This window comes from Trachypithecus francoisi, unplaced genomic scaffold, assembly GCF_009764315.1.
Source record: "Trachypithecus francoisi isolate TF-2019V2 unplaced genomic scaffold, Tfra_2.0 Lachesis_group7, whole genome shotgun sequence".
NCBI lineage: Eukaryota > Metazoa > Chordata > Mammalia > Primates > Cercopithecidae > Trachypithecus > Trachypithecus francoisi.
In genome coordinates, this window is record NW_022681472.1 from 43,672,888 (window position 1) to 43,696,474 (window position 23,587).

At 36.9% G+C, this 23,587-nt stretch overlaps 1 protein-coding gene across 1 annotated transcript in view; it reads right to left on the minus strand.

Annotated features, from left to right (window-relative positions):
- The window catches only part of MMP16 (matrix metallopeptidase 16), a 299,850-nt gene that overhangs the window by 40,650 nt on the left and 235,613 nt on the right, over positions 1 to 23,587 (minus strand). Inside the window, exon 7 of the mRNA XM_033202547.1 lies at positions 2,047 to 2,185. Within this exon, the coding sequence (XP_033058438.1) occupies positions 2,047 to 2,185 (139 nt within the window). The remainder of the gene's footprint in view (positions 1 to 2,046; positions 2,186 to 23,587) is intronic.

Here is a 23,587-nt window from a genome sequence, read left to right on the forward strand (position 1 = left end):
TTTCCTGAGGTTGACAATGTACTAGAAGAGACCACTGACAAGCACAACATTCTGGCGGTTAGATAAGTCTGGGACAAAAGATGAAATTATTGCTGTTGTAAGCACCATAGCATAACAAACACCATACTGAATCAAATCAGTCTTCAGTGATATTTTATTGAAATGTTTATTGAGTACCTACTATGCACCCAAAACTTTTAGGAACTGAAAATAAAATGATATGCAGGAAAATATAAACAAGTTCCATTTCTCATGAAATTTCCATTTGAATGCTATGGGTAATTTCAATTTTTTTTTTACAAACACTTTGTGCAACTTAGAAGGTACTACTTACATAGGGTGGGCAGGGAGGGCACCGGGGGACATGCCTTTTATGCTGGCTGTTGAAAGATGAAAAGGAGCTAGCCACAGAGTGAGGAGCAGGGAAGCGAATAAAAGTGAGAAGCCCCCGAGGCAATAAAGCACTGTCAGAACATGAATTGATGACTGTGGCAATTTCGCCTCAGGCAGTTTTGTCAGAGAGCACTACTGGTCCTGTGAGGAGGCAGGGCCTCCTGGCACAATCCCCAAGTGGAAGGCTAGTCGGAACTGAACCTGCCTTTCTTTTTGTTACTCCTACTCATGGGACCCAGGAAGGGTGTAGGAGAGGGGAATTTCCCTCCAATATCATGTCACTAAGATTCACGGCCTTTAGGTGGTATCCTTACTTTGTCCACTGTGGTGTGGTGCACGCGCACTTTTTAGTATGCTTATTATAGACAGCAGGAGGGCAAGAATGTCGGTCTTACTAGCAGCAGCAGCAGCAATACCTGCCATTTATTGGGGTTTATACGTACCAGGCACTTTACATGTAGTAATCAATTTAGTTCTCAAAATCATTCTGAGATGGGGAATAATACAAACTCCATTTTTCAGATGGGGAAACTAAGGCAAAGAGAATTGAGTAGCTTGTTCAGTTCATACATCTAGTAAGTGTTCGAGGTTGGCAACATGGCCATAGAATTCTCAGGTTCTTACAGCTAATGTACTAAACTGTCTCTTTTCTTGAGGAACAATTTGTAAAGATAAAGTACAGGTATATACTTTCATTTTATAGAGGTAGTTTGAGCCTCACTTTAAATATTACAAGTGTTTCCCAAATCCCATGTTTTCATTACCCTCATCATTACTATTATTTTAGTTTGGTTCTGTGAATAACTGCTTTTTGAGGGATTACGATCCCCCTTTTCCTTTCCTCTATCTCTATTCCTGTATAAGCTTATTTTCAGGTCTTTAGGCTCTTGGGTAATATGTTCAATCATAAACTTTTACACTCTAGTTCTCCTCAGCTTCAGCTCAAATACATTCTCTTCACAATTCCCTCAGTCCTCCAACTCAATCTGCCTCTTGTCCCTGTGTTTTCCTCCAGATACAAGATTTGTGGTTTTGAATATTAACTAGTTTTGAGAATAAAATAATAGGCAGTTGCCTAAATTCACTTCATCAGGTAATCTCACTTTTGCATGCCAGGCAGTTGGTAGTACTTGTGAGATTAAAATTTGGCACTCAGATAAATAACAGACAATAAATTTCATGATACTGATAACTGGATAATTCTGTTTTCCTTGCCTTTATTTCTTAGTTTACTAGACTCTGTTTAAATAAACTGATCAAGCAAATTTTCAGAGATTATGTATGAAAATAAGAGTGTAATAGATTTGAATGCCTAAAACCAGCAAGCAACTCCAAATACTCCAAACAAACAAACAAACCTTTAGTCAGTGCAGAAATGGCTATTTATGTATTAATTTTTTTGGTACTTTTAAGTCAAATCTAACAGTTCTAAGAGAAAGAATATCTCTTAAATCTGACATGAGAATACCATATGAGAACAAATAAAATAAAAATTGAAAATTATCTGTATTTCATTTATATTTCTAGTCAACATAGCTTATTTCATTAAATTCATTAGCTATATAATCTCATTTCATCACTTTTGTGTGCACCACAGGGCTCTAGACAAAATGATTAAAATACAACATAGCCAGATATGGAAAACATCCTTACCTTTGAAGAACACAAAATTCCCATCGCTATTTTCATAAACTGCATCGATACTAGAAGGCAGGCCCCGCCAGAAGTAAGTAATTTGCATTGGGTATCCATCCATCACTCTGTTGTTTCTCACTCGCCAAAACCACTGGTCCTGCAAACCAAGTAAAGGCATATCTCAACAAATATGTAGGCCTCCCTGGTATTTCACGGTGCAATGGCTGGATGCTTTTGAAGGCAAGTTGGTTTCCTTATTATTGTCTTACATTAAATCAGTCAGAGAAAGAGCTAAACAACTTGACCACAACGATCACAAAATCTTTTGTAGTGAACTCCTTAATGTCTAAGCCATACAGTGTAATTAAAAACATAATGTCAACACACTGAATCTTGTCATTTTGCATTTTCTCCAGGGCTTTCTAGATGGAGGTAGCACAGACAAGTCCCTGTCAGATTTGTGGATATGTCAGCTTCTTGAGTATGAGAGCAGCGCTAGGGCCACGTATGCTTCCTAACATTTTTAGATATATGCAAGATCTCCACACCTACCATGTTGAGGATGAAATATCTGTCTGTATGCCCCTGTTATGCCTATTGTCTCATATAGTTATAAAGTAGAGCCCTCTTTCATCATTAAACGTATTTTTGGCTGATAACTTTACTCAAGAAAAATAGGCAAAATTATTTTCAAAAAATAAATCATCACAGAGGATTCTAGTCTGGGTTAATTGCCTTTCCTATCTGCTCTGGTAATACCCTGTACTTCACCCAATCATAGCACAGGTCATTTTACAGGAAAAGTGTTTATTCATTCTTACCGCTAGTGAAGAACACATGGCTTGACCCATAGCAGGTTTTTATAAAGTTTTTGAATTAATAATTGGCCTACACACAATATGTTTTACCATAATATTTACTAAGGGCAAAAAATCCCGAAAAACAAAAACAAACCCTTCAAACCCAAAAAAGGATACATCTGATGACACTAAGTAGTTTTCAATTTAAAATCTGAAAATAAATGAAAGACTACTCAGTGTTTTAATATTTAAAAACTAGGTGTATTTTAAAAACTGATTTTAATACAATTAAAATTTCACTTTAAATTTCTGTACGTATAAGCAATATTTCACTTGGATGTTAAGTATATCCACTATTTAGACGAGTATATATCACAAAAATACTTCCATTTTAATTATCTGCTTTCTTTCTTGCTCTTTTCATACAACTTATATATTATATAAGTGATTTATTTTAGGACTTTCTCATGCTTTTGGTTAACAATATCTTAGCCTAACCAAACTTTCTAGGATTTATCAATTACACATATATTCACACACACACACACACACACATACACACACACAATCTACTGAGGATTCTTGGACTTCAGTTAATATGATAACAATGAACTTTCTTTCACCCAAATGAATCAGAATATGAAAACTGTCTTAAAAGCCTTTAATAGTTGTACTTTGTTCTAGTTATCATGCACTGTCTTCTCTACCAACTTCTGTAATTTTTAAAAAATGAGGAAATAGCTTAATTAATGGCTCTAAGCTCATATGCAATTCTTGTTCTGTTGCCTAACAACTGTGTCACCTTGGTCAATATACTAGTCATCGAGTTAGCACAAACTAATATCTAATTTATAGCATGATTACTGTATAACATACAAAGAACTTTCTGAGAACCTGGCACAGACTAGTATCAACATTTTTGGTTGTTGTTATTGTTAAAGTTATATTGAAACGAGTTATCTACTTTCCCTGTTCATATTCCTGTTTACAGTTTTGACTCTTATTCATTGCTTCCTCTTTGGATGTCAGCTATACTATAGCTCCAGCCACGTATCTCATTCCAACCAATTTGTAAAAAATGTTTTTCACCCTTTCTTGATAATTTTCATGGTGCTAGGTGGCCTGGATTAATAATGTTTTGATCCATATGCAGTAGATAAAAGAAACAGATTTTCAAACACAATTTCATATACAGATTGATTCAGAGAAATATACAGGGGCATGAAAATAAAGAGTTCACTGCAAATAAAATATAAGTCAGTGATATTCTAATCACTTAAAAGAAAAATCAAAATTTTTGCTTAGATATAACAAGGGCTTCTAACAGGGTGTTTAAACCATGCCAATCTCCAAATAAAGTGTTCTTAAATTATTGTAATACATATGCCAAAATAATTAGTAGAAATGAATAAACAAATGGATTCTGATAAAGAAATAATGACCATGACTATCTACGAAACAATGAAACAGAAAGCTCTCCAAGCTGAAGAATGGGAGGAAATCTAGTGAAAAAACCTGGACTACGTTCCAATTTTTCCCACAAAAGCCCTTCCCATTGCTATAATCTCACCACATATGCAGCCAGGCCAGTGGCTGTATGGAACAGACACATGTTGCAGTCTGCAGACAGGAGTACAACCCCAACTTGCCACTAATAAGGGGAGAAATGCAAGTTCTGTCTCAAGATAAACATAGTCAATTTGCAAAAATTCAGAAGGTCATGTGAAACTACAGATGAATTCCACTGGTTTTTGTTGACAGCAGCCTTGGCAGAGAGTCATATAAATTATAGATATTCAGGTTGTGCCTCTATTCAACTTATCTGCAGTTTAGCAGAGAGCAATGGTACAAATAATTTAGAAAGCATCTGTCACAGTGGATGTAAACTCATGCCATGGTTACTATAGATTGCCATTTCAGAAATAGGGTTTGTGAAGAATTCATAGAGAAAGGATGCTTAAAATGCTATTTAGGTCTCTGTGCAAATTTTCCTTATAAGTGAGACATCACCGATGATGCTGTCTAAAACTGAAGTCCCTCACTGCACTCATACAGGTCTGCTGGATATCTTCACCTCCCTTTCCTGTTGTATTTTCCTTCACTGCATTTACAGTCGTTTTATACAATACTTGTTTTACTAATTTATTGTTCATTCTCTCTCCGCTAAATGCATAAGCTCTCTGACGGCAAGAATGTCGGTCTTTTGTTTACATATAGTCCCCTATTTCCAGAAAAGGACCTTACACATAATAGGTGCACAATAAACATTTCTTTAAAGAAAACAAAATGTGAAGAGAAAAGAGCAAAGTAAAAGTAATGATCCTTTTAGAAGTCAAAGTTTTAAAATTACATCTCAGTTTTTTTTCCCTGTTGTGGTTAAGATGTTTTCTTATTTAAAAATTATAAAAGCTCTTTTGACTTAGGATTGTCTTGGCAATGCGGGCTCTTTTTTGGTTCCATATGAACTTTAAAGTGTTTTTTCCAATTCTGTGAAGAAAATCATTGGTAGCTTGATGGGGATGGCATTGAATCTATAAATAACCTTGGGCAGTATGGCTATTTTCACGATATTGATTCTTCCTATCCATGAGCATGGTATGTTCTTCCATTTGTGTGTGTCCTCTTTGATTTCACTGAGCAGTGGTTTGTAGTTCTCCTTGAAGAGGTCCTTTACATCCCTTGTAAGTTGGATTCCTAGGTATTTTATTCTCTTTGAAGCAATTGTGAATGGAAGTTCATTCCTGATTTGGCTCTCCGTTTGTCTGTTACTGGTGTCTAAGAATGCTTGTGATTTTTGCACATTAATTTTGTATCCTGAGACTTTGCTGAAGTTGCTTATCAGCTTAAGGAGATTTTGGGCTGAGACAATGGGGTTTTCTAAATATACAATCATGTCATCTGCAAACAGGGACAATTTGACTTCTTCTTTTCCTAACTGGATACCCTTTATTTCTTTCTCTTGCCTGATTGCCCTAGCCAGAACTTCCAACACTATGTTGAATAGGAGTGGTGAGAGAGGGCATCCCTGTCTTGTGCCAGTTTTCAAAGGGAATTTTTCCAGTTTTTGCCCATTCAGTATGATATTGGCTGTGGGTTTGTCATAAATAGCTCTTATTATTTTGAGGTACGTTCCATCAATACTGAATATATTGAGCGTTTTTAGCATGAAGGGCTGTTGAATTTTGTCAAAAGCCTTTTCTGCATCTATTGAGATAATCATGTGGTTATCACTCTACCTGACTTCAAACTATACTACAAGGCTACAGTAACCAAAACAGCATGGTACTGGTACCAAAACAGAGATATAGACCAATGGAACAGAACAGAGTCCTCAGAAATAATACCACACATCTATGGCCATCTGATCTTTGACAAACCTGAGAGGAACAGGAAATGGGGAAAGCATTCCCTATTTAATAAATGGTGTTGGGAAAATTGGCTAGCCATAAGTAGAAAGCTGAAACTGGATCCTTTCCTTACTCCTCATACGAAAATTAATTCAAGATGGATTAGAGACTTAAATGTTAGACCTAATACCATAAAAACCCTAGAAGAAAACCTAGGTAGTACCATTCAGGACATAGGCATGAGCAAGGACTTCATGTCTAAAACACCAAAAGCAACAGCAGCAAAAGCCAAAATTGACAAATGGGATCTAATTAAACTAAAGAGCTTCTGCACAGCAAAAGAAACTACCATCAGAGTGAACAGGCAACCTACAGAATGGGAGAAAATTTTTGCAATCTACTCATCTGACAAAGGGCTAATATCCAGAATCTCAAAGAACTCAAACAAATTTACAAGAAAAAAGCAAACAACCCCATCAAAAAGTGAGCAAAGGATATGAACAGACATTTCTCAAAAGAAGACATTCATACAGCCAACAGACACATGAAAAAATGCTCATCATCACTGGTCATCAGAGAAATGCAAATCAAAACCACAATGAGATACCATCTCACACCAGTTAGAATGGCAATTATTAAAAAGTCAGGAAACAACAGGTGATGGAGAGGATGTGGAGAAATAGGAACACTTTTACACTGTTGGTGGGATTGTAAACTAGTTCAACCATTATGGAAAACAGTATGGCAATTCCTCAAGGATCTAGAACTAGATGTACCATATGACCCAGCCATCCCACTACTGGGTATATACCCAAAGGATTATAAATCATGCTGCTATAAAGACACATGCACACGTATGTTTATAGTGGCACTATTCACAATAGCAAAGACTTGGAATCAACCCAAATATCCATCAGTGACAGACTGGATTAAGAAAATGTGGCACATATACACCATGGAATATTATGCAGCCATAAAAAACGATGAGTTTGCGTCCTTTGTAGGGACATGGATGCAGCTGGAAACCATCATTCTTAGCAAACTATCACAAGAAGAGAAAACCAAACACCGCATGTTCTCACTCATAGGTGGGAACTGAACAATGAGATCACTTGGACTCGGGAAGGGGAACATCACACATCGGGGCCTATCATGGGGAGGGGGGAGGGGGGAAGGGGGAGGGATTGCATTGGGAGTTATACCTGATATAAATGATGAATTGATGGGTGCTGACGAGTTGATGGGTGCAGCACACCAACATGGCACAAGTATACATATGTAACAAACCTGCACGTTATGCACATGTACCCTAGAACTTAAAGTATAATAAATAAATAAAAAAAAAGTATAAAAGCTATGAAGGGGTCACACGAACATAGAAATTCTATTTGAATAGGTAGATGTTTAGCACATATTCTGTTTTCTAGAAAAGTATGATATTTAAAGGTCTTTGAACAATAAAGAAAAAAATACATTTGGCTTCACTCTTCTAAACAACATAAGTTTGGTTTTAGTTTTAGATGGGAAGGGAAACAAGGACGAATAACCCTTATGGAGCTCTAAATCTGCTCTTTGTATGTTGTCTCAAGCTTCTTATCTCCTTCCCTCCTTCTTCCTTCCCTCTCTTCCTTCCTCTTTTTCTTCTCTCTCCCTCTTCCTCTCTCTTTCTCCTCTCCCTCTCTCCTTCTTTGGTTCAGCCCTTATAGAAGGAGGTGGAAGGGGAAATAATAACCATAGCTAGCCTATCTGCAAAGTCAACTTGTGAAAAAAACAGTACTTAAACTTTACCAAATTGGAATTCCTACTTAAACACCAATATTTCACTTACGATACAAGCACATATGGTCTTACACGTAGATTTATTTTCCATGTAGCATAGAACCCAGACAGATCATTGAGTTCACTGAGATAAGTTCACATAGTGTACACCTTGGAGCAGTAACATACGGAGAAATTCTGTTTATTATTCTTTTACATCCTTTAAAATTCTGGCTCATGACAGGCATATTTGTTTGCTGAGAACTGTAAGGAAAAGGCCTACTGTCTGAATATGAATCGATGATGTTAATGATCTACTATCAGCAGAAATTGCTGTTTTCGGGACCTTTTAAAAAAACTAATCAGCTGAGGCAGGAGAATAGCTTGAACCCAGGAGGCAGAGGCTGCAGTGGGCCGAGAATGTACCACTGCATTCTACCAGCATGGGCAACAGAGCGAGACTATGTCTCAGAAAAAAAACAAAACAAAACAAAAAACAAAAAAGCTAATCAGTAGAACTGATCTACTTTTACTTCTCTTCTGATACATAGATTCATTTATTCAACCAACAGCTTTCCATAAATCTACAAATGTGTCACGTGTTCACACTGAACATTTCTAGCAGTCGCCAGTTGTTCTTTGGACCCTCCTCTGCCAAGCCACCTTGGTCCTGCTCTGTCTAGTCTTCCTCCTTTCTGAAACAGCATTTCAAATCTCTTTAGTTCTCACCATCACCACTGTCACCATCTGAGTGCCACTGTATTTCACTGAGATGACTTCAGTGCCAATGCAAAGCCTCTACTTTGCCTCCTGCTGCATCTAGAATGAAATTCAAACTTGGACTTCTGCCTCCAGCTCCTACTCAGCTCCCAGCAGTCTCTCTTGTGCTCACATTGCTCCAGTTATATCAGCTTCCTTTCAGCTGCTTGACAGAGGAAAGCTCTTTTCTTCCTTAAGACATCTTACAGGCAGTTTGCCCTGCAGCAGGCCCTCTGTTTCTGTGGTTTCACTTTCCACAGTTTCAGTTACCTGTGGTCAACCCTAGTCCAAAAATAGGTAAGTCTAGTGTTATAAGGTATTTATCCACAAAACTTTTATTACAGTATATTGTTGTAATAGTTCTATTTCATTATTAATCTCATACTGTGCCTAATTTGTAAATTAAACTTTATCATAGGTGTGTGTATGTATAGGTAAGAACATAGTGTATGGTCTGGTACTATCTGCAGTTTGAGGCATCCACTGGGGGTCTTGGAACATATCCCCCATGGGTAAGAGGAGATAACTGTACTTTAAATGTTCTTCCTTTTCCATCAATTTGAACCACAAATCATCCATTAATTCTCAGCTGATATGTTATTCCGTAAAGTGGGCTTGGCTGCCCTCTGACTGAAATTACGTAACAGTATGCTATGATCTCAATGTTTGTATCCCCTCAAGTTCTTATGTTGAAATCCTAACCCCCAAGGTATTAGGAGGTGGGGCCTTTCCTTTGGGAATGATTATGTCTGGAAGGCAGAACCCAAATAAATGAGGTTATTGCCCTTATAAAAAAGGCCCTAGAGAGCTGCACTGCCCCCTCCACTGTGTGAGAACACAACTAGCAGTTGCCATTTATGAAAAGTGGGTCTCACCAGACACGGAATCAGCTGGTGCCTTGACCTTAGATTTCCCAGTCTCCAGAAATGTGAAGAGTAGTTTTCTGCCATTTGTAAAGTGCCTAGTTATGGTGTTCTGGTATAGCATATCCTGATGAACTAAGACATCCTCGAACTGTCTCATGGTACTCTGCCTTTTGACTTCACAGCACTTACACATGTGTTACTGCATCATTGTATTTGTGAAGTAATTTCTTCCACCTGCTCCACTGTATGATATGCTCCAAAGGAATGGGGCAGTGTGTATTTTACTTATCACCGGATTATCAGCATGGTGAACTGTGTCTGGTTTACTGTAGGAGTACAACACATTTACTAGAAAAATCTAACAATTTTTTTCACCAAACTATCATAGGATGAGTACATATACCTGAGATTGTTCAAAGCAAGGTAGCTGTTTAATGAATATTAAGCCTATTTATTAAGATGACATTCTAACAACCTCCACCTCTTGGGTTCAAGCAGTTTTCTTGACTCGGTCTCCTGAGTAGCTGGAACTACAGGCATCTACCACCATGCCCAGCTAATGTTTGCATTTTTAGTAGAGATGAGGTTTCACCATGTTGGCCAGGCTGGTCTTGAACTCCTGACCTCAAGTGATCCACCTGCCTTGGCCTCCCAAAGTGCTGGGATTACAGGCGTGAGCCACCACACCTGGCCATGTGTTACGTTTTGGAGGTTTCTGATGTGGGCACGGAGTGTGTCTGGGGAAACTGGTGTTGAAAATTAAGCTGGTTCCTAAGAAAAAAATTGGGTATGCAACAATACTGAAAGAAAGACAAAATTGTGGCAGCTATATACATATTAAGGAGGAAGGTGATTTATATGAATGCTTATTAGGCAGAGAAAGAAATGGTGGTCTTGGTTTTCCATTCCTTGGCAGGGTCTCCTTTGGTTCTACCTCTTTGCAAGCAGTATGAGATTTCAGAAGCACCCAGCTGGATGCTCTCTATCACGGAGTAACCCTTGGTAGCAAGGCTCATCAGGCAGTCTCACAGGTGAGTGGAGTTTGGGAGGTAGCAGTGCACAGGTAGCTACGTATATCTGGGCAGAATGGAGGAGCCAGCAACGAATACTAACCCTAAGGCAGACGTCCAAAGGTTTACCAATTTCAGAACACTGCCCTTCTGAAGGGGCAAGAAGAATAAATGGGGAACTTAGGTTGGAGTTCAGGGAAGGAGAAGTATACTTTGGAGAAAACTGCTATTAAATAGCTGTTACTTTCACCACTGAACTGACTCATTGTTTTAGTCATATTTCAAAAGCATGGAGAAAAAGCAAACCATCAGAATTTCTCAGAAAATCTCTTATTTAAAGTTTTTTAATAACACCCTATGCCAGACTCTATATCTCATAATCAGAGCCATAATTACTGCACTTATTGAAATAAAAATTGATGATGGTGTGGCTTGTGCCTGTAATCCCAGCTACTTGGGAGGCTGATATAGGAGGATCACCTGGGTCTAGAAGTTCCACACCAGCCTGGGCAATATAGTGATACCCCCATCTCTAAGAAGAATTAAAAGAAAAGACTGATGATGATGGCTAATACCAATGATTAGGTTAAATGTATACATTTTTAGGGTATTTTATGTAAATATTTGAATATATCACCTAATATTTCCAACAATAAAATATATTTAATAGAAATATAATAAATATATTATAGTAAAAACAGTTTTTTTTTTTTTTTTTTTGAGGCGGAGTCTCGCTCTGTCGCCCAGGCTGGAGTGCAGTGGCCAGTTCTCAGCTCACTGCAAGCTCCGCCTCCCGGGTTTACGCCATTCTCCTGCCTCAGCCTCCCGAGTAGCTGGGACTACAGGCGCCCGCCACGTCGCCCGGCTAGTTTTTGTATTTTTAGTAGAGACGGGGTTTCACCGTGTTAGCCAGGATGGTCTCGATCTCCTGACCTCGTGATCCGCCCGTCTCGGCCTCTCAAAGTGCTGGGATTACAGGCTTGAGCCACCGCGCCCGGCCAGTTTTTTTTTTTTCTAAACAGCTCATTTTAATACGTATTACTACATTCTGTTGAGAAGGTGACAAAAGCATTTGTTGCTCAGAATGGTGAAGTAAAAGGAACTCAGGAAGCTGAAGCTGTTGGATTTATAAGCATGTCTATAGTAGCTGGTTTTTTTTTTTTTTTTTGAGACGGAGTCTCGCTCTGTCGCCCGGGCTGGAGTGCAGTGGCCGGATCTCAGCTCACTGCAAGCTCCGCCTCCCGGGTTTACGCCATTCTCCTGCCTCAGCCTCCCGAGTAGCTGGGACTACAGGCCTCCGCCACCTCGCCCGGCTAGTTTTTCGTATTTTTTAGTGGAGACGGGGTTTCACCGTGTTAGCCAGGATGATCTCGATCTCCTGACCTCGTGATCCACCCGTCTCGGCCTCCCAAAGTGCTGGGATTACAGGCTTGAGCCACCGCGCCCGGCCAGTTTTTTTTTTTTCTAAACAGCTCATTTTAATACGTATTACTACATTCTGTTGAGAAGGTGACAAAAGCATTTGTTGCTCAGAATGGTGAAGTAAAAGGAACTCAGGAAGCTGAAGCTGTTGGATTTATAAGCATGTCTATAGTAGCTGGTTTTTTTTTTTTTTTTTTTGAGACGGAGTCTCGCTCTGTCGCCCGGGCTGGAGTGCAGTGGCCGGATCTCAGCTCACTGCAAGCTCCGCCTCCCGGGTTTACGCCATTCTCCTGCCTCAGCCTCCCGAGTAGCTGGGACTACAGGCCTCCGCCACCTCGCCCGGCTAGTTTTTCGTATTTTTTAGTGGAGACGGGGTTTCACCGTGTTAGCCAGGATGATCTCGATCTCCTGACCTCGTGATCCACCCGTCTCGGCCTCCCAAAGTGCTGGGATTACAGGCTTGAGCCACCGCGCCCGGCCAATAGCTGGTTTTCTTAAAAAACAACCATATTATGTAAAAACATTGGTTGTGACCAATAAATTTGAAAAATAAATTTGTTTTCGAGAACAAACAAGGCCGCTAACAAAGTAAAAAGCTATGACAACATGGAGAAAATATGTGTATCCCAGATCACAAAGGGTCAATTAATCTAATATATAAAGAACTCTTAAAAATCAAAGAAACAAATCCCCAAACCTTATAGAAAAATCAGTAAAAGACATGAACAGTTCACACACACACACACACACACACGGTTTATAAATGTAGGGAAAGATACTCAACCTCACTCATTTTTTTTTTTTTTTGAGACGGAGTCTCGCTCTGTCGCCTGGGCTGGAGTGCAGTGGCCGGATCTCAGCTCACTGCAAGCTCCGCCTCCCGGGTTTACGCCATTCTCCTGCCTCAGCCTCCTGAGTAGCTGGGACTACAGGCGGCCGCCACCTCGCCCGGCTAGTTTTTTTGTATTTTTAGTAGAGACGGGGTTTCACCGTGTTAGCCAGGATGGTCTCGATCTCCTGACCTCGTGATCCGCCCGTCTTGGCCTCCCAAAGTGCTGGGATTACAGGCTTGAGCCACCGCGCCCGGCCAACCTCACTCATAAGTAAATTGCAAATTGAAACTATTTTGATATACCATGTATTATCAGATTGCTTTGATCTCATGGCTTGTAGGAATAGGTACCCATATATATTTCTGGTAGGAATGCAAAATGGCATGATGCTTGTGGAGATCAATATGGCAACATCTAATAGCATTACATACATATTTGTCTTTTGACCCAGTAATCTCTTCTCTGTCAATCCACTTCAAATTAAGATACAACCTCCCAAATAAAAAGATGCAATACATTACAAATTCCTAGGATATACTATAATAAAAATAAATTTTTGCAAGCTTTCTCACTGTGATGTCATTTGTGATAGCAAATGTATTTTATCTTCCGTATAAAAGAGGATGGGAAAATTTATCTATATTAACATTGTTGTATAGGCATAGGCATAAATATAGATAAAATATAGATATTGCTTATGTTGTCCTTACTAAACAGATAACACAGAAACTAATATAAAAGTGGTTACTGAGTAATAAAAATGGGTGGAACATACTAAATATGTGGAAATGCAGGACAGATTTCTCAGACCATGTGCATGTTTTATATATTCAAAAAAAAATTTTGTGTCAGGTCGAATTGTTAAAAATAAAAAAAAATAAAATCAAAGGTAAAAAAAGCATGTGCTAAAAATAAATCCCTAAATTCATCTGTATAAGAAATTGGAAACACCCACATGGAGAAAATAAATATATCATATGACTTTGGAACCGAGTACTCTGATTGTACATTAGTGGGAAACAGACCACAAAAGAAACTTCAAATAAATATTAATCTTGATTTAATAATTTTATAATTAAAAGGATTTCTGGTATTATAAACTTAAAACCATTATAAGACAAAAGTTAATGTTAATATTATTAGCACAAAGAGTTTCAGAGTAAAATAAAGAGACACAACGATGTTAATTCATGTTATATTTGGATTAGAAATTAGAATGAAAATAATTCATGATTTAAACACATACACAAATAGCATTTTCTAATTTTTTCTAAATTTTAAGAAAATTCTCACAATTTCCTAATTTTGTTGACTCAAAAGACATAGAAGCCATAATATTCCACCAACAGGTATTACATAGAGCTCCTATTAGAAGGAATCAGGGCTTCTTGAAGAACAGTTGAGTCTGGGCTCAAGATAGGCTAATTACAAGGTAAGCCTGGGACAATTGTGATGAAGTAAGAAATTACTCAAGACTAATGGCAGCATGCCAAAACATGAGAGCAGCTTAAGCAAAGGGTAAATTTGGGATAAACTGAGAATCAAAAGGAAAAATGGCTGCAATTGGGTATAATATACTGAATGAATATATTTAAGAGTTCAGAGTATTAATCATTACTATTGCAACTGGCTATCGCAAGAACTCTTTTCACTGAAACTTGGTAATCAAAGGGAAAGAATTAACTATGAGAAAGAGTTAAACATATGTGCTGCCTTTTGAGAAGAAAAAACGTAGTTCATTTCTAGTTCATGAGAGTTAGCTTTTAAGAGAAGAATGCCTAATGCAGAAGGGAAAACAGAATGAGAAAGTCATTTTGCAACTCCCAATTAAATAACTGGTTCAAGCAAGAACCATCATTGAATGTGACTACATTCCATCTATCATTGAGAAAGAAGGTATTTGCACATTACTAAAAAACAGAGTGCAAAGTAGGCAAAAAAACAAAAATTTTCATATTGTGGTAACTGTAGATTCACATGCAGTTATAAGAAATAACACAAACAGATTCATTTTTCCCTTCCTTACTTTTCTCCCAATGGTAACTTTTGCCTAACTACAGTAAAATTTCAAAACCAGAACAGTGAGATTGATCCAACTTACCAACCTTATTAAAATCTCACCAATTTTACATGCACTTATGTGTATTTATGCTAATTTTAATAGCAAAAGTATACCTTTCCAAGGCAAAGTTATGTCCGTTGCCACCCTAAGCATCAAGGATTGCATCAGTTAGAGTGGACATCTTGCTATATGCTCATAATGTGATGCAACACAAATAGCTAGACATTTCAAAGTCACAAAATCTATGATGTACAATCACGCAGAAACAAAAGTTGTTAAGCCAGAATCGAATTGGGCCTTCAGACTTGACTTCTTCACATTTAAGAGAGGAATAACTTAAGACAAGCAATCAAACACATTCTAAAATGGGAGATAGTTTATAAGACTATAAACTTGGCTTGGTTTCAGCAAGAAGAAAAAGGAGGAAAAAAAAAAAAAAAAGAAAAGAGGCTGGAAAAAAAGAGCCCATTAAAAGATCTAAAGAGACATAGCCAAACGCAACACAGTCATTTGATCCCATATTTAAAGATCAAATTTCGTGATACCTGCAACTTTGTTTTGCCAAACAGTTGCACATGTGCATTGCATTTGCACACATACATACATATGAAATAAATATAAGCAAAACACTAATAGTTGTGAAATCTAAATATTAGGTGTGAGTATATTTACTCTTACAACTTTTCTGTATTTTTGAAAAATTTCTTAATAAAAAGTTGAAAATATATATTTATTAAAAATCTGGAAAATACATAGGTAACTAACTACATTATGAAAAAATATTATCACAGAAGCTTTGTAAATATTTGTGATGGGTAAATACTATTCCAACTAGTGACTGTAAGTTTAATGAACCTCCATTGAATAGCCATTTAGATTTGCTACTATAAAAAAGGCTGCAACCAACATCTTTGTTCATTAAAAAAGAAACAAAAATATGTTTTGTGGCATGTAACTAAGGGTAATATATGCTTCATTTCACTGTAACATATGTGGACTGGAAATGTAAAATCACATATTGTGATACCATGCAAATGCATTATAAATTCATTAATTTAATTTCACACTACATTTTGTTCTCAGGTTTACTGTTTACAGAGAATTGTAAAACGTACTGTAGTGTTTAAAGAGAGAGCAATAATATTTACACTTAATTAACTACATTACTTTTTCAACATTGGAAAAGAAAAAGTAAAGTCATAACTCGAAGAAGAAAAAACTATTAAGGGAGCCTTAATAGATGCGTCTGGCAAAGATAATGCCATTCTGGGAAGCTTTCAATATTTTATCACAAGAGCTGACATAAGCTGGTTTTTGGTATATAAATGTTAGGGGAAAACCTGTTCAAAGCAACCATTAGAATAGACTTTTTCACTAAGACAGTCGTGAATGTCTGCAATGATTTTGCAGGCACGGTTTTCAGGGCTCATCAATTAAGATTGACCAGATGTAATTCTGTGAGAAATGATGCAGCAGTACATCTCAATAGGTCAAATCACTTTGGGTACTGCCAGTATTTTTGAAAAATGCTCAAAATATAGACTTTATTATAGTAGAGGAAGGAAGTGACATATTAACAAATGATTCTTCTAAATAATTTCTAAATTCACAATTCTGAAGTTTCTCTTAATGTCTTTATTTGCAAGCAAGAATGTCACAGTTACCATTTGGATTAAAAAATGTAGACTATTTTAATACATAAAGTGTTTATTTGTGTTTCAAAAGAAAAGGGAGTTGATATATTCAGAATACTTTGTTTACTACTTGTGCTAAGTTTATGTGTTAACATTTATAGTCTCCAAACGTTAAATATTCATTTTTATATTAATTTATATGGAAAAATCTCAACACCAAAGAGTTAAGTGATGTACCAGATATGGACCCCCTTTTTATTCATTAGTATTCATTCAAAATTCTAACTTAGAGAATACTAATTTTAAAACTTAAAAATTCATAATCATTCATGAAGACGATAACATAAATATTCATTTTTATCCAATTTCTATACATAAACAATAAATCATAAAAAAGTGTTGCTACACCAAAAATGTAGTTCGGCCCTAGCATAGAAAGAGCGAGCTGGGGAGTAAGTGAAAGAAGGGTGTGTGCTGACACTCTTGTCTTTTTAGGTATTATATCTTTTTCCTGTTTCTTCTTTAATCTACGCTTGTTCAGAAATCACTGGGGGATGGTTGCAACAAAGAAAAGAACAATCACTAAAAAGTTTACCATCGATATACTGCAGTTAGGGAAAGTCGTCACAAATTCCAGATAAGAATGCACCACACATTACTGCTGTATGATATTCGGATTTTTGTTCTCCCTCTTTGAGATCTGAAGATCCCATTAGTAAGGTGCTCTAAATAATTCACATACCATATAATTAAATGTTGAAACAGGTAAAAGGTTTCATTCCTTCCATTGTACCAGCAGTTCTGGATTCAAAAATACGAACTCTTTAAGAATGTATATTCAATCTACAGAGGAGGAGAGGCAGACAGCTAATTTCAAAATGCTCTGTAAAATGCTATTCTTGCTGTCTCTATAAAATGGGAACTACCCTTCAGTGAATATTATGAGCTGGGAAAACAGCTGTATCATTAGCACACCTATCAAGAATTACCATCCTTTTATTTTCGAACTGAAGAAAGATGTCTCATATACAATAAAATCCAGGTTCTTGCTGACTATAGGGTCATTTCTACCTAAGGTACAGACAAGGTATTCAATTTAGTTTTTTCACCACCCAAGTTAAAGTTGTCTCTTCAATCTCTTTCTATCAAAGCATCATGTTTTATTTTCTTCACAATACCTATTGTTCTCTGAAATTGCCTTGTTTATTTGTTCACTTGCTTTCCATCAGAGTATGTGCCTCATCTGTCTTATTAAAACACTGTACCCCTTAGCCCTGGAACAGTTCCCAGCACCATTTTTTGAATGAATGTTCAAAGATAGGGAGAGAAAAACAGAGACAGAGATAGATTAGCAAATATTTTGCTTGGCCTGGAATTTGGGAAAATTTGGTCAATATTCTGTTTAGATGTCTTCACAGAAACTCTTAGGTGTCCTCACAGAAACTCTTAGGTGTCCTCACAGAAACTCTCCCTCAGGCCCTCTTTCCTGCTTCTGTAGCCCTAAACTGGCCTATTGTCTTAAATTGGCCAGCCTACTTAGACCATTGGATGGAAACTATAATTTTAATTTATAAATGATTTATATATATTTATATATATATAATATATATATAATATATATAAATTTATACATTATTACTATAAGTGGAAATTATAATAATTTATACATTATAATTTCCATCTAATGGTCTAAGTAGGCTGGCCGATGTGCAAGTCATATGTATATTCTTTTTCATAAGCAGCAGCATCATACTTTGCTTCCTCTTTTTCTTTTTTAAGGTACAATCTAGGCTTCACCTCCTCTGGGGATACTTTCTTTAAACTATGCCTCCTATTCTCCCAAAGACTTTTTGCTTTTTAGGCGACTGTCCTGCTTATTCCCACAGCATACTTTAGTTCCTGTAATAGCAGCCAGTGTGCCATGGCATAGACATGCTGAGTAGGGTGGGAAAGGAGATGTTTCATGATATGACATAGGAAGAGGCAAAGGGTTGAGCTAGAGCTACAGAGTATATTTTCAGCTTGGTCTTCAATCAGACATGTTCTTTCTCATCAGACTTCACCACACCACACAAGAGGAATTTCACTGGGCTGAAAGAATGTAGAAAGTAGAGCAGGCCATCAGCTTTAGGAATACGATATTGAGGCCCAGCGCAGCGGCTCACTCCTGAAATTCCAGCACTTTGGGAGGCCAAGGCAGGAGAATTGCTTGAGCCCAGGAGTTCAAGACCAGCTGGGGCAACATAGTGAGATCCTGTCTCTACAAAAAATAATTAAAAAAAAAAGCTGGGCATGGTGGTGCACGCCTGAAGTCCCAGCTGTTTGGGAGGCTGAGGTTGGGGAATTGCTTAAACCTGGGAGGTTGAGGCTGCAGTGAGCCGTGATTGTGGCACTGCACTACAGACTAGGGTAACAGAGTGAGGTCCTGTCTCAAAAAAAAAAAAAAAAAAGTATATACATCTATATCTATATCTATCTGTCCATATATATATATAAAATAATGTGTGTGTGTACGTGTGTGTGTGTGTGTGTGTGTATATATATATATATATATATAGAGAGAGAGAGAGAGAGAGAGAGAGACAGAGAGAGAGAGACAGAGAGAGAGAAGAAATAAAGAGTCAATAGACTCTACTTATAAGCCCTGAGCAAGTGCATAGGCCTAAGTGGGAGGGAAGCAGGCAGGGGGGTTTGCCCAGGAGGGAATGTGACATAAGCAAATATATATATTTTTTTCTTTCAAAGGATCACAAAGTCAGTTGTCAACAAATTAAGTGTTAAAGGCCTAGGCTGAATGACTGATTTGATCCTAAGAGATAAGGGTACACAGGGCAGGGAATTCCCAAGAAATTACAAAGCAAAAAACCCTGAAAGATTCCTAAGTGACTTTGCTTTGGAGTTCAGGAACAGTTGTTGCCATAACAGGGGAGACTAATCCTCATTACCATTACCTAATTGCTTTATGCTAACATGCTCTTGAAAGCATTCCTTTTGCTGTCTCTGTGTGGCTGTGGTTTATTTACTTAAATATAGAGTTCAAAAGGTAACTACCCTTCTTTACACTCAAGGTAAGTCCTCAACACACAACTTGCTGTGGAGTAAAATAGTGATCAAGTTCTAAGGCAGTCTTGAGAGAAGACAGATGATCACAATCATTAACGAATGGAAAGCACTGTGCTACTGGGTCATTTTTATGGGTTTTACCCATGACTTACTGTTGAATACAAAAGCAATTGGAGAAAGTTCTAAAAAATAAAAATAAGTCAGTAAGTTTCCTAATCATTCAGCAAAATTATGAAGCCTTGAACAACTATGTCGATGTGATCAAATAATTTTTGAAAATCATTCTGAGCAACTGGGAATCTAAAGACAAAAGACAGATAAAATAAAATTGGTGTATAACATTAGAATCTTTGTGAATGTACAGAAGTTGAACATAGTACCAGGTGTCATTTGGGCATAAAAGAGATGGTATGTCTCTTTCACTAGGCTGGAAGATCCATATATTAAGAATAACTCAAGAAGTCTTTTAAGGTGAGGAAGGATGAAGTTGACTGGGCTTTCACAGAAAAACTTTCAGGGTGTTATGGAAAAGGAAGTTAATATGTATCACACAAAAGAAAAGCACAAAATAATCTACGCTTCATAAGGATGAAGATTATGGTGAACAGGAGAGGACATCTCTTCTTGGTAAAGGGGGAAATAAGATTTGATGACCAGGAGGCACTCAGGTAGCATGTGGTGGGAATGCATGCTCTAAGAGGATAGAGTGGTAACTGAAGGGAAGGAATGGCAATTCTAGAAGCAACTGTACACAATGTGATATGAAATGGAAAGGCAATAGCTTGATGGGGCATCCAATGATATGATCATTGAAGTAGAATGTATATAAGAAAACAGGAAATGAGGGACTAAAAAGAAGAGGAAATGATGTAATAATACATGAGGATTTACAAGGGTCTGACAGGCTATGCAGCATTGTGCTACGTCTAAGGGGAAGACATTCACTTAGGGTTAGAAAAGAAAGCACTAGGGATTTCAGGAGGGAAGTCCACTACTGCAACAAGTAGAGAAGATAAAGCACTTCAGTTAGGTAGAGAAGTAAATGTTAAATAATAAAACACATATCCCAAACTGAGGATGCTAAGTGAACAAAACATAATAAAAAAATCAAATTAGGTTCCAAGCATTAAGAAAGAGAAGGTGAGTTCATAAAACACATTTCTATATGTGGAAAAATTCCTTGTTGCTCAATCACATGTATAGTATGTTGGGAAATAGAGTGAAAAGTTCAAATGTAATTCAGAATATGCTATTTTCCCTGTATTTCTTCATGAGTAGTCAAATTAAAGTGGAAGCGAGGAGAGGAAACAAGCTTATTTAGTTGAGCAAATAAATTTTTTCTCCCTGTCTTCTGCTTATATGTGAAGGGAGAAATATATTCCAATTTACTTTTTGTTTTTTTGCAAGGATTTAGAATTTTTCAGTGTTTCTTGATTTTTATTGTGGGGTTGAAAAACTAATGGTAATTAGTTTTATAAACATCATGAATATCGATGAATCTTACTTTATGCCACACATCTAGTCCCGAAAACTTGGTTATTGATTATTGTGCAAAGCAAATACTATTTCAATTGAACTAAAAGGGAATAATATTTAAAGGAATGATATTAAAGGAATGAATCATTTTGTTTTAATTTTATAATTATTCTTCCTATGGAATATTAAATAAAACTATATTGTATTGAGACATGTTTAATGTTAAATATTTATGGCTCAAGTATTTTCGTATTGAGCTGCATTCAGACCATTATTTTCTGAAAGGAAAACTGAGTCAGTGAGTTATGCACAAAATGAGTGAGTTGGTAATACATGGTCCATCAAGTTCATCTTTCCTCTGATTGGTACTCAAATACATGAGTAAAAATTGTCAAATTTTAATTTTAAAAATTACTTTTATATTACTGATTACAACTAAACATGTGTCTACACAATATATATCTTAAAGAGCTTTACAAAATAGACATTGTTCCATTCAATTCCAAAGCTGAAGTTGAACAATTAAAACAAGTAAAGGTGGGCCTAGGTAATACTGAAATAGCTTTTGTGGTCTGAATATGTCTCATGTGATCTGATGTATAGAAAAATAACATTGTTACTATTATTCTCATGAATATAAGCATATATATTTGAGTTCAATTTGCCAAGCTACACTAATAAAAGTAGTCAATGTTGTGTCTGGAAAATCCTGGAAGGGGTAAAGCCTTTTCTTTCTCTTTCCTATTGATCCTTCAAAATGCTTTTTTGACCTACAGTAACTTAATTTGGGCGCTCAGTGAACATCATTTTCATAGCTGTTTTCTGAAGAGTGTTTTTTGGATTCAATCGTCATAATTAAATCAATCATTAAACAGAAGTCACTCATGATTAAAAATCAGATTTTCTCCTACTCCCAAAGACCAATAAAGAATACAGATATCTACCGTTTTGCAATATTTTAACACTATCATTCATTCTTGTTGAACACTTTTTTCATATAAGATCAATAATACCTATTTTCCCCCAAAAGATCATTGCAGATTTGTTCATCCTTAGTCAGATTCTGTCATAACTATTTCTTACTAGTCAGATACAATAGAAATTGTGACAGTGAAGACAAAACACATTAAGGGAATGGAGGTTAATGCTCTTCAATTCAATAGCTTTCTGTATATTGTTCTGGTTCATTTCTTCTGAGTATAGAGTGTTGCACCATTACCTCCTAAGCCACAGAAGAAGTAACAGTATTTTAGCGTATGCCACAGGAAAAACAAATGAAAAGATGGGGTAGCAGGAACGTGACTAATTCATTTACACACACATGCACACACACACACACAGGTTTAAGATATTCTCTTAATCAATGTATTTCCAATTCAGAGACAAATTCTAGTTTACCTCTTATTAGTAGTCCGAAGGTGTAACTTAAATTTTTAAAAGAAGTAATCAATTCATACTTTCCAAAACACTGATAATTATTTAAAATTAATTTGTAGATTTGTGCTGTCAATATGGTAGCCACTAGCCATTTGTAACTACTTAAATTTAAGTTAAGTAAATCTAATTTTAAAATTACTTCCTTAGTTGCACTAGCCACACCAAGTGCTTCATAGCAGCCTTTTGACTTGTGGCCATCATACTGAGTAGCACGCACATAGAGTACCTTCATCATTGCAGTAAACTCTATTGAATAGCCTTGCTCTAGAAAATAACATTTTAGCATTTGATCAATGTTATGAATTTTTTTCTCATACTTATTTAAGACTCCTGTACTGCTATGAAAATAAATTCCAAAATGCAACAGTGATTCAAGACTATGAGAAAATGTTGAGTGAGATAATTCTAAGGCACTAGTGTTTCTTTTTTTTTTTTTTTTGTGCATGGCTTAAATAATGGAATTCATTTTCTTTCTTTTCTTTTTTTTTTTTTTATTATACTTTAAGTTCTAGGGTACATGTGCATAACGTGCAGGTTTGTTACTTATGTATACTTGTGCCATGTTGGTGTGCTGCACCCATCAACTCGTCAGCACCCATCAATTCCTCATTTACATCAGGTATAACTCCCAATGCAATCCCTCCCCCCTCCCCCCTCCCCATGATAGGCCCCAATGTGTGATGTTCCCCTTCCCGAGTCCAAGTGATCTCATTGTTCAGTTCCCACCTATGAGTGAGAACATGCGGTGTTTGGTTTTCTCTTCTTGTGATAGTTTGCTAAGAATGATGGTTTCCAGCTGCATCCATGTCCCTACAAAGGATGCAAACTCATCGTTTTTTATGGCTGCATAATATTCCATGGTGTATATGTGCCACATTTTCTTAATCCAGTCTGTCACAGATGGAATTTGGGTTGATTCCAAGTCTTTGCTATTGTGAATAGTGCCGCTATAAACATACGTGTGCATGTGTCTTTATAGCAGCATGATTTATAATCCTTTGGGTATATACCCAGTAGTGGGATGGCTGGGTCATATGGTACATCTAGTTCTAGATCCTTGAGGAATTGCCATACTGTTTTCCATAATGGTTG